The following is a 13,252-nucleotide window of genomic DNA, read 5'->3' as shown; positions in this document are numbered from 1 at the left end:
CAATCTGCTAACATCATACTTAATGATAAATGCTTTCCCCTAACACTGCGAACAAGGCAAGTGAAGATATGTGTCCTTGTCACTTCTAGTCAACACAACTGGAAAAGCTAGCCTGTACAATAAGGGTGTGGTGGGAGGAATTAAAGGCTTTCAGATTGAAAGGAAAAAGCGGAGCTGTTGTTATTTGCAGACCACATAATCCTGCATGTAAAAACTCCTAAGGAATCCAACACACAAACAAAAAACTTACCAGCACCAATAAGTTCTTCAAAGCAATAGTATACAACATTAATATACAAAAACCAATTGCATTTCTATATTCTCAGCAATAAACAACCCAAAAATTAAATCAAGGAAAAAATTCCATCAAAAATAAGATCAAGAGGCTAGGGATGTAGCTCAGTGGCAGGATGTAGCTTAGTGGTAGCTTAACATTCACAAGGCCCTGAGTTCTATCACCAGTACCACATAAAAACCCAAACCAAAAAGAATAAAATACTTGGGAATAAATTTAACAAGAGAGGTGCAAGCCTTGTATAATGAACATTACAAAACTACGAAGAGAAATTAAAGATCTAAATAAATTCAAGCCCATGGATTCTAAAGAGTATTATTAAGAAAACAATTTTGCTCTAATTACTGGTCTACAGACCCACTGCACCAAGCAAAATCCCAGCAGGGTTTGTCTGTTCTGGTAGAAACTGACCAGATAAACCTACAATTCCTGTTTAAAAAAAAAAAAAAAAGATTCATAGTAGTCAGTCTTAAACTACTCAATTTCAACAAGCTATAGTAATCAAGACACTATGATACTAGCATAAGAAGAGATATAAAGACTAACAACAGGAATGGGAAGTCTGGTGACTAATCCTTACTTTTACAGTTAATGATTTTTGACAACTGTGGCAAATTAATTCAATGGGGGCAAAGGATAGTCATTTTTAACAAATGGTGCTGCAACAACTAGATAGCTATATTCATGAAACTGAATTTAGATTTGTAGGTAACAATATACACAAATATTAATTCAAAATGAATCATAGTCTTAATATAATATAACAATGAGCAAAATGAGAGAATTTCTTAGTAGAAAATCTTTGTGCCTGGAGTAGAGGGTATTGATTTAACATTGGAGCAGCCATCTTAAATGTTAACCACCATCTTATGAGTTAAGTTTCGCTTTCCTATACTTCCTCTTACTGGAACTCCCCCACTCCCATTAGTGACCTACCCCATGGTGTCATCAGCCAAGCCAATCCCATGCTATTCCCATCAGCCTAGCTCTGATGCAAGGACCCTGAGCCTATCCCATAGCGCTACAAGTACAATTCCAAACCCCTACCCCACAAAAGCTGAACTCCGAAACATCTCAGGGCCTCTCTCCTCTGTCTACAGAGGGATGGCCTTTATTTGTCAGCTCCCTTTTCATGGAGATTAGGCAAAGAGCTCTTTGGTACAATCAATACCAAAAGCATGATCCACAAAACAAGAAATTGGAAAAGTTGGACTTGACCAAAATTAAAAATGTTTGACCTTAAGAAACACCATTAAGAAAACAAAAAGGCAAGCCAGAGAACAGGAAAATATTTGCAAATCATAGGCCTGGGAGAGTTTTTGAATGAACATTTCACCAAAGAAGAAAACAAATGGTCATTAAGGAAAAGATTCTCAAACTCTTTTTAACATCCCTACTTCAGGGAAATGCAGTGAAAACATTATAAAAATACCACTTCACACCCTACTAGAATGGCTATAATGACTATAATAAAAAGATGTTCAACAGCAGACACTAAAGAAAATCCTCACTGCCACTGAACTGTACGTTTAAAAAGTTTAAATGGTACATTTTATGTATCACATTTTGTTTACCACAATTATAAAAGCAAAAACAAAGCTAGGGACAGTGTTACATGCCTGTAATGACAGCAACCTGGGAGGCTTAAAAAGGAGAATCGAAAAGTTTGAGTCCAATCTCAGCAACTTAGCAGGACCTTCTCTCAAAAATAAACAGGGTTAGGGTGGTGGCTCAGTGGTACAGTGCTCGCCTAGCATGTGCAAGGCCCTGAGTTCAATCCTCAGCATCACATAAAAATAAAGGTATTGTGTCCAATTACAACTAAAAAATAAATAAATAATAAATAAATAAAAAATGGCTAGAGATGTAGCTCAGTGGTAGAACATACCTGGATTCAATTTCCAACACTGAAATTTTATATATATACACACACATACTATAGACATATATACATGTATATGAAAATAAAATTTCAGTGTGTATACACATATATGTCTATATCTCACATACATATGTCCCACAAAGAAAGCCTAGCTTTATATGGCTTTGCCAGTAAATTCTATCAAAACTTTAAAGAATAACAATTTCACATAATCTGTTCTGGAAAACAGAAGAGGAGAAAACACCAACTTATTCTATGAGTTCAATTTACACATGCACTTAAAGGCATCATTATTTTTAGAAAATGCATTATATTTAAGTATAGAAGACATAAAGTACTAGGACCTTGAGAACTGTTCCAATTCAGACTTTGTTACCAACTAGTTGTGTCATCTCTGTCAAGTTACATCATCTTCTTGGGCTTCATTTAGTCTTCTCATTTGTAAACAGGGACGTACATCAAAGAAATCTTTTCAGCAATATATACTAAGAGTCCATCCATACGCTGGTGAATCATGTCCACTTTTGGATATTTATCTCAAGCATATCATCCAATCAAAGTGAAAAAAACACATATGATGATGGTCACTTTAACAACCCATATGTCCAGCAAGAGTGAAATATCATACACATCTTTTCTATTTATAATTTCAAACTTTCATAAAGTATATCAGGAATTTCATAAAAAAATGTTTTCAGTGAATTATTCTTTTTTGCTATGGTAAGTCATTAAATATAGCATTTACTCTTACAAATGGAAATGTCTGAACATCTAGAATATTGACATATTTCAACTTGCAGTCCCCTTTATGTTTTTTTGGACTGGGTATGTCAACCAACATTATTCTGAATGGTATTAAGTGATGACTCAGAAGAGAAATTCTTTGAAATTATATAATATTTATTCATAATGATCAATTAAATTATTTGCTTAGAAAACTGACTACTGTGCACAACTCTTTCTCAATTTGTATTGTGACTTTGAATTTGACATGAGTTGACAAGAGAGAGTCTGAGTCTACCTGTGGAATATGTTGGTTTATTTTCAGTACTTGAAAAACATGCAAAGATAACTGGTTTGGGAAGTTACTATAAAATTTTTAAGTAAACATGCATGCTGTAAATGTGTTTTTATGTTTCAATAAAGAGGAATTTTTTTTGGGGGGGGAGATATTAATACAAAGAAACATCAAAATTAATAAAAGCTAGTATGAAAATAACTACAGAAAATATTTTTTAGGTGAAAGAACCAGAATATAATTAATTTGTATTCTGAAAATGTACACATTATATCAGTATATGTCAAACAGGCAATTTGCATGAATGAAAGTCGTATTAGGGTTGTGAATCTAAACTGTTTTATTCTGAAATGTTGATACATATTATTATACATATGTATTCCCCACCTACCCAGTGTGGAAAATAATATACAAAATATCAAGGGTAGATATTCCAGATATAATATTAGAGAGGTCAAAAATCCTTAAGTCTATTTAATTGATCATCCTCATTCCCCTTGAGGTGCTCAATATTTCTCAACCTTTATTTTTAAGTGTGTCAATCACAAAACTACTATTTGAATTGTACAACCACTAAAGCTTCTCTCAATTAAGAATAGTGGTGTGAAGAGTGTGTCTAGTTTCTTGGTTTTTCTTCCTATTCCTATGGACGCCTGATAAATGAGAATTTCACCAGGATCCAGTCTTAGTATTTATGAAGTGAGCACAACTCTAATAAAAGTAGGTTGGACCCTATGAAATTATTTGCAGGTCAAAAAAGTTCATCAGCAATTTCATATGGTTCAACCTATGTCAATATCTTTGTATTAAAAAAAAAAAAAACAAGGAAAATTTCCTAAGGATATAATTTACTTGCTTAAAGGCATTTTATGGTGAAATAAAAAACTTCATGAGCTTCTTAGATACAGTTTTATTTTGGTTTCCCTGGCCTTTTTAAGTCTTCTAAAGCTTTGTGGCTATGCTTTTTAGGTTGGGGGGGGGGAAACATGAAATTTTCTTTATCATATATTTTATTACAGGAATATCTAGTAATTTTTTTTTGTATGCTGGAGTGTCCTTCTATGTATTTTTTTCCCTTTCGAGACTCTAGAACTCAAGAACTCTTTTCATAACTTTCCCAACAGTGAGTACTCTTAAATCAGTTGTTTTCATAATTTTAAGCAACTAGTTTTTGCCTGTTTGCATTAGTAAGATAAAGTCATAAGCAAAACCAAGTGTTTAATATTGGCCAACTAAAGAATATTAACATCACCCTGTTCTAACTCAAATTCTGCTGAAGTCTTGTTTCTCTTCATAAAAAAATGAAGTTTTGGTGTCAACACTTCTAGAACAATGCTCCTTCCACATCCAATTGAAATCAGCCCCATTTTGAGAACATCTTACCTGAAACTACCATAGACTATAAGAAGAATGGATATCAGAAACGTAGACACTTGACTGGAATCCACCAGGGAATAGGCCCTAGAGAAATAAAGAGGGAAAAAAATTAAGTTATATGCAGCAAATCCTCATGAAGCTTACAATCTGTGGTCTTCAAGATGACAAATATATGCAAATTAAAACTAGCAAAATAACATTAAAATTAAAGTGTGATTTGCTAGTTTCACATGAGGAATAAATAGTAAGTTCATAGCTATTATAGTTAACATTCACAGGATATTAAGTGATAGATATGTAAGTAAAAATTCCATCTCTTTATGATATACAATGTATTTGTAACATCCATTCTCAATTTTAAAGGTATCCAAATATCTACCAAATATATGCCGACAGAAAACTCCATTTACACTGGAATCACTAGTAGCTAAAACCATAGCCTTTTTTTTCTTTCTTTCTTTTAAATTGCTGATAGACTTTTATTTATTTATACGAAGTGCTGAGAATCAGACCCAGTGCCTCACATGTGCCAGGTAAGAGTACTCTGCCGAACCCTAGCCCTAGCCCTAGCCCCATTCCTCTAGGCCCACTTTTTAAATTTTGCGCCAGAGTCTCAGTAAGTTGGCCATACTGGCCTCCAAACTGAGATCCTCCTGCCTCAGCCTCCTGAGTCACTTACAGGCGTGCATTTTTCCTGTTGCCTTGTGCTTTGACTTACTGCCCCTTTGCTGCAAAAATTCAGACCCAGAAAACTTCATGATACAGAAAGAACTCCTTTCTTTGTGTTAATTAAAACTTCTGGTTTTAATGAACACAACTTTCAACCTCATTCTTGATATTCTCATTTTCTGAGTTACTAACTACAGCAGTATTTCCCAATGATTCATACTTGTTCATCTTATTTGACTTGAACTTTTTGAATTAGGAGTGAAATAGAAATAAATGGATGCCTTTACTCTTGCTTTTGATTAAAGATTTAATGAATAAAGGAACATTTGAAACAATCTTTTATCACAGGTAAACCACGGGATCTCACAGGTAAATATTACACATGCCATGCCAATTGAATATTCAAGACTTCTCTGAAAACAGCATTAGGAAGAAATGCATTTTGCAATTTTGGCAGATACACTTTAATAACTTCTATCTAGCCTAAAGGAATCATAAAAACATTGATATTTTACATTTTAAGTGTGCAGAGAAACCATTCCTAGAAAATAACAACTGCCTGGCAAATGTGAATACGTTAGCACAAACATTCTGCTATCCTGCAACAACTTTATATGTTTCTTTCCCCCTATTTACCAGGGAACTGTCAGACACTTAAATTCTCTAAGTTTAGCGGCTTCTTGGCATCGATGCATTACATTTTCTGAATCACCCAAGCTGATTTCTTTAGTGGTTGCTCATAAGTTCAAGTAGAAATATATATACTTTCCTATTGGGTCTTTTAAAAGTTCTGGAGACAAAGAAACTATTAGCTGATGCTAAGCTAATAGTTAGCCTAGGAGGTACTTAGAAACACAAGTTGTTCCCTTCACATTGACTTTCTTAGCTAGTAGTAATTTTTTCAGTCATTTTTATAGTAGGGGAGATAATTACAAAAAATAGCAAAACTGGATTCTGAATGGAATACGAACTCAAGTGAATTACAAAGAGCTATGTTGTCCAACACTGTAGTCACCAGCCTCACGTAGCTATTTAAATTAAATAAAATGAAAAGTTCAGTCTGGCAGTTGCAATAGATAAATTTCAGCTGTTCAAAAGCTGGTGGGTACTGTACTGGACAGCCAGGGAAAGAACATTTCCATCACTGCAAAAATTTCTAGTGGACAGCACCGACATACACAGGAAGACAGACATGTTATATTTCAAAACTGAGGTTCTGGAGCTTTACTGGTGGTAACACCAAAAATACTTAACATTTTTAAAAATTATTTTAAGGAAATCTTTTTTTAAATTTTTAGTTTTAGGTGGACACAATATCTTTATTTTATTTTTATATGGTGCTGAGAATCGAACCCAGTGCCTCACACATGCTAGGCGAGCTCACTACCACTTGAGGCACATCCCCAGCCCCAATACTTAACATTTTACTGAGCATTTAATTCTTACACCATTCTACAAGGGAAGTACTACACTTTGTTTAGGTAAGAGATTGTACCTAAATCCTTATCTAAACAAAGAACCTTGAGAACAGATGTGTATAAGAACTAAAATAATAATAATTTTTTTGATTTTATAAAGAAAATGGGCTGAGGTTGTGGCTGGAGCAGTAATCTGTAATAACATTATTAATAAATAATAATTAATAAAGATCATAAATAGCCTTATTAGTTTAAGTCAGGTTTTGTTGAAAATTAATTACAAAAAAATTCTTTTTGAGTTTTTATAGTTATGGGTTTAGAGAATTACCCTTCTGTTTTCTGAAGATCTGGAGCAGGATGCAGTTCTGAATGTAGGCAGCCTAACTCCAGAGTCTCCCAAACTGATTTCCATCAAATTTGGAGTCAGAAAATGTGTGAGTTTCTATCTTTAATTAACACCATAACTCGTGGTCTAAATTATCTTTTGGCCCCAAGGAAATGAAGGCCTAATTAATTTTTATTTTCAAGGGTCCAAGTTTTTACATTGTAATTTTCTTCCAAAACCCAGAAATGTTACCAGGTTTACCTTCTCTTTCATTTTTCTGGTCACTCATTAAATCAGCTCCAATAAAGATGACACTGTTTCCTTGCTATTAAAAATTGGCATTTTAAAAACCATCCAATATTTATAGATGTAAAACAGCTTATATAAATTCTACGTTATACCAGCAGAGAGAGATGAATATGGGGGAAAAGTATGAAGTATTTGGTTGGTTTAGTCAATTCATGGGAAATTCTTCTCTTTGGTCACCTTTAAAAAGAGAGTTTTTTATTTGTTTGTTTGTTTGCCAGCTATATAGTCTAACCTACAAGCTTCTCACCCTGTACCAAATAGTTTGCTTTGATATTTGGATATAACCTTGGTCTCCTGGAGTAGGCTTTTTTTTTTTTTTTTTTTAAACTCTACAGGCTCATAAAAAGAATAGCTGTTTCAAATGTCTAAGGTTTTTTCTTTTTAATTTTTTAGTTGTAGTTGAATACAATATTTTTATTTATTTATTTTTAATGTGGTATTGGGGATCGAACCCAGGGCCTCGCCTGTGCTAGGCAAGCGCACTACTGCTGAGCCAAACCCCAGCCCCATAAGGGTTTTGTTTTGTTTTTAATATTTATTTTTTAGTTGTAGTTGGACACAATGCCTTTATTTTATTTCTTTATTTTTACGTGATGCTGAGGATTGAACCCAGGGCCTTGCACGTGCTAGGTGAGCACTCTACGGCTGAGCCCCAGCCCTAGCCCCTGTCTTAAGGGTTTTCTTGCTGGTAAGAATGGGGAGTAAAAGGGCCCCTCTGTTACCTGTCTCTATTCTTTTCATCCATACAAATAATTGAAGTAAGGGTCATTAGCACTTTAGAAGTACTCATAAGTTTTAGGACTTTTACTACAGGAATCAAAATCTGGGGTCTGGATTCTGAGCCCTGTGGTAAGACTAAGATAGATGGGGTAGATGGGGAGGAAAAGGAAGGTAGTCTAAGGAAAAGGATGAGCAATCTGTCCAAGTCTAGGATTCAAGAAAAGCCTAATAATTGTATTTCACACCTTCTTTATTCTACACTTTAGACTCTACCAAAGCATCAACAGAAATGGGCTATTCTTCAGATGCTCCTACTGAGGTTGTCTATTCTCAGAAACTCTGAATGCATATTAAAAACAGGAACAAATGCTATTTTCTGAAATAAAAAAAAATCCTTACTGAAACGTAAAAAGAAACTAAATACATGCATTACAGACATACCAAAACCAGTTAGCCAAATGTACTTTAAACCGACTTGAAGACTTTGTCAAATGATGTATCGGTATAGGTTGAATGTTGAAGTGTTTTAAGTGGTCATTATGGAAATCCCAATTTTTTACTATATTCCCCCAAGCTTTACCTTAATAGACAAATTCAAAAAGCTACCAGAAAGTCCTCTCATATCCAAAACTATACTATACACCCTATGATTTTTAGAACCAGGCTGGATTTTAGTAATGCTACAGTCAAACATCTATTTCTAGCTGTTTTACCAGCAAGTGCTTATAAAACATATCCTGCTAAAAATCATGCCAAACTGAGACAGACAAAGTACTGTTTTAGAACATGTTCTATGTGTCAGTCTTCCAGCTATACAATGAAGGCATTATTGTCCACTCAACAAACCAAGCTACTACTATTCCAACCCTGCACAGATATTGCCCTTGACCAGCACTCCTCAAACTTTTTGGCTGTGGAAAAACTGAGACACCCTAAGAGCTTTTGTTCATGTGAGTTACAGTCAGTGATATTTACCATTTAAAAAATTCAAACTAAAAAAATTTAAAGATATTTGTTAACTTATTTATTTACAATAAAACTACTGTTAACATAATACTTCTAAAGGAAAAATAATCACACTTAAAAAAATAGATAAGCATAGAATTCTTTTATAGTTCTGCAAACTTTGAAAAATTTTTAGTTGTATAGACACAATACTTTTATTTATTATTTAAAAAAAATTTTTTTTGTCATCCATGGACATCTATTTATTTATTTATTTATTTATTTATGGTGTTGAGAATCAACTAGTGCCTCATACATGCTACACAAGTGTTCTACCACTGAGCTACACCCCCAGGTCTGCAAACTTCTTTAATATCTGATTCTATATTCAACCTGTTGTCATGTTGCTCAGGTGAAACTTTATGAGGTAAAATATGGCCTTACAATTATGGACAGTGGAAAACAGAGTATTTTAATAACACTTTCAACTAACTAAGGATATTCTTTGATACTACACTAAAATCCAAAAAGGGATAATTTCTTAAAGGTGGAATCTGTGGAATCTGAAACCATATGACTAGATTTTTAAAAATCATATTACATTAAAATCCACTGGACTATTCTGTACTTTATATGATACTTTCACCCAGGAATGATTCCATAACATTGTACATTGGTAATCTGGAAGCAAATGGTTCACTGAATCATTCAGCTCTTCTAGGTGTTGTCACTTTTCACTATATAATATCTGGAAAATCACATTTGTTAATCTCGTTCCGTTGGTTCATGGGAGCAGATTTAAATTTTCCAAAATTTTAATTTTCATTTGAGCTCAAATTTTCCCACTGGCAAAAAATAATTTTTCCCCCTTGAAGCGATAGGCATACTTTATTCATTTTTGAGAAACGAACTGCTAAATACCCAAGTCTGACTAACTCTAGCTTGTCCCCCAGTCATTTCAGAGAAAATGGTGTCCAACCCCTGCCTCCTATATATATAGATGCAGCTGTTTCTAGCTCAGTCAGCATCGAGTAACTACACAAGTATTTTCCTCAAGGTTCTTAAGGTAACCCGAAGGTACTTTGGCATACACAGAAATCTTTGTGGAAACTTTTCATTTTATCATAAAAATGTGTGCTTTAGAGTTGAGAATTTAAATAAAACAAACTTACTGCTTCATCAAGAACATTCTCAGTGAAACTGGACGGCCTATTTATTTATTTGTACTGGGGACTGAAACCAGAGGAGCTTTACCACTGAGCCACATCCCAACCCTTTTTGTTTTTTTGAGACAAGGTTTCACAAAGTTGCTTAGGGCCTTCCTAAGTTGCTAAGGCTGGCCTCAAACTCATGATCCTCCTGCCTCAGCCTCCCAGGTTGCTAGAATTACAGGTGTCATCATACCTGGCTTGAAACTGGCCTTAAAACAAACAAACAAACAAACAAAAAAACTGTACTTGGTGATGAATACCATGATCACTAGTACAGAGTGATACACTGCCATGACTCACTGATAATACATCAGTGTTTATACAACCAATGCCTTTTTATCATGAGCAAAAAAATGCCAAGATGAGGTGTTTGGGGATGTGGGTCAGTGATAGGGTGCTTATTTAGCATTCACAAGGCCCAGGGTTTGGTCCCTAGCACCAAAATGGAAGTCAACATGAGAAAGACAAATAACTTTATTAATATTATCAAAATAGTTTGATCTCATGTACCCACTAAAAGGATCCCAGGAATACCCAGGGATTCACACTGGCCAAAATATCTACTATCTGAACCTCTACAGGAAAAGTTTGCCAACCCTGTTATAACACACTTTGAGAATTGCTGCCTTACACCTTTACCTATAAACCCTGGAAAACTTCTAGCATGTCCTCCAATGTAATCTTTACACAAACACATCACAAAATACCAAAAAGTAGTTGTAATTATTCTGCTATCTAAGATTTTTGGATTCAAATGTTAAGTGCAGAAAATAATTTGTATTTCAGGCCTAAAGAAATGCTAGTTTTCCCATTATGGGAATATGCTGAAATAGGATTCAATTTTGTATTTTTAACTAAAAAAGTTAATAACATAATGTGCACAATAATTCTCTTCCACATCTTTCCATATTTTAAGGAGAAAAATAAAATATGACTCATGATGTGTCACATAAAGATATTTTGGTCAACAATGATGGCCTAAATATGGGTGGTCCCATAAGATTATATTGTCTAGTGATACTGTAGTCAGTTTATGTAAGTATCTATAATGTTCACACAATACCAAAATTACCTAACAACATATTTCTTGGAACACATCTCTTATTGTTAAGCAACCATGACTATATTCTAATCTTAATACAATAGGTACCTTATCAAATGAAAATTTAAGAAATTAAATTCAATTGTTTATGTGCAAGATACCAAAAAAAGTCACAATTCTATAAGAAGGACACAACATATAAGGTGGCAGAATGAAGTTTTTACCAGGGAAATAACATGCTCTGGGAAATGCCATGAACTGCTACAAACCAGGAACCAGCAAACAATGGTCTACTGCTATAAACACAGCCAAACTCAGTTCTTTAGGTATTATCTATGGCTGCTCTAGCACATTAACATTTAAGTATTTGTGACAGAGAACTATGGCTCTCAAAAGCCAAAATATCTACTATCTGAACCTCTACAGGAAAAGTTTGCCAACCCTGTTATATACTATTGTTTTGGGTTTTTTTTTTTTTTTTTTTTTGTACTGGGGATTGAACATGGGGCATTCAACCACTGAGCCACATCCCCAGCCCTAGTTTGTATTTTATTTAGAGATAGTCTCATTGAATTGCTTAGCTCCTCGCTTTTGCTGAAGTTGGCACTGAACTCACAATCCTCCTACCTCAGCCTCCTGAGTTGCTGGGATTACAGATATGCACAACTGTGCCCAGCCTAAAAAATGTTTTATTAGTACATTATAGTTATACATGATATACATTATGATTTGACATAATCATTCATGCATGGAATATAATTTGCTCCATTTCAGTCTCCCAGTACTTCCTCTTTCCTTCCCCCATCCACTATCCCCCCCCCCTTCCTGTATTCTAACTGGTCTTTTTTCTGTTTACTTATTTTTTTAAAAAAATATTTATTTATTTATTTTTTAAATTTTCGGCGGACATGACATCTTTGCTTTGTATGTGGTGCTGCACACATGCCAGGCGAGTGCACTACCGCTTAATTTTAATTTTAGGTGGACATAACATCTTTGTTTTGTATGTGGGCTGCATGCGTGGCAAGTGAGCGCACTACCGCTTGAGCCACATCCCTAGGCCATATTTACTTATTTTTAATTGGTACTTTATAGATATAAAGGTGAAATTCACTGTGGTATAATCATATGCGAAGGTAGAATATTTTTGTCTACTTCATTCCACAATTACTCCCTTTTCCAGTCCTTGCTCCTTCCACTCCATTGATCTCCCTTCTCTTTTCATGGGATTCTCCCATCTCTCCCCTCTATTTTGCTGTAGCTTTTGCATATGAGAGAAAACATTTAATCTTTGACTTTCTGGTTCTGGCTTATTTCACTTAGCACGAAGGTCTCCATTTCCATATATACTATTGCTTACTGCACAACGGTACCTGGCTAAGAGGGCCAGTGAGTGTTAAAGTACAGTCCACCTCCTTCCTCCTAGAGGATGCATATTTATCAGTGTGCCCATGTTTGGTGATCAGAGTCATGTCTTAGAAGATAGGTATAGTCAACTGAAGGGAGGGGTAACTTTCCATTCATAAAGATGGCATTTATGAATTGTGAGTCCACCTGGCCAGAGGACCCCATTTCCTACTGTGCACAAAGGTGTGTGTGTGTGTGGTGTGTTTAAGCTATCAATATTCTTCGGCATCTTAAGAGCCACACCATAAAGATGGGTGAATTTTTCAAACATCAAAATATTAATATCCCTTCATTAGAATCAAATATTTTATTTTTCCTTCATTAGTATAATGTTTTATGAAAAGAACAAATATGAAATGCTCCATATGTTAATAGCTATATTTTACCAAGACTGGTATAGTGAAAAATGATTATTTCTATCAGTGATACTGATGACTGAGCAAATTCATATAAAAGAACAGTATTAGCCTCCAAGGCAATAAAGATGATCTATAATTACTTTATCTTACATTTTTTATTGCCTATGAAAGACAGGATGAATTTAAAGGGTGGGGAAACAGAAGACCCCTTATTTAAAGGTTTCCATGGCAACATGCTTTAACTCCTTCCCATGAATGACATTCTCATCTCAAGA

At 34.5% G+C, this 13,252-nt stretch overlaps 1 protein-coding gene across 3 annotated transcripts in view; it reads right to left on the bottom strand.

Annotated features, from left to right (window-relative positions):
• Sppl3 (signal peptide peptidase like 3) overlaps positions 1-13,252 on the bottom strand; it is a 110,071-nt gene that overhangs the window by 32,294 nt on the left and 64,525 nt on the right. Inside the window, exon 2 of one of the 3 annotated variants that reach the window (XM_078038989.1) lies at positions 4,579-4,656. The exons of 1 other annotated variant lie outside the window; for it this stretch is intronic. In XM_078038989.1, the coding sequence (XP_077895115.1) occupies positions 4,579-4,656 (78 nt within the window). Of the gene's footprint in view, positions 1-2,521; positions 2,727-4,578; positions 4,657-13,252 lie in introns of those variants that run through there. One more of the 3 variants, XM_040289384.2, reaches the window with a different exon arrangement.

Source organism: Ictidomys tridecemlineatus, chromosome 2 (genome assembly GCF_052094955.1).
Source record: "Ictidomys tridecemlineatus isolate mIctTri1 chromosome 2, mIctTri1.hap1, whole genome shotgun sequence".
Taxonomy (NCBI): domain Eukaryota; kingdom Metazoa; phylum Chordata; class Mammalia; order Rodentia; family Sciuridae; genus Ictidomys; species Ictidomys tridecemlineatus.
The sequence above is the reverse complement of the archived record's forward strand: the minus strand, read 5'-3'. Positions and strand labels throughout refer to the sequence as shown.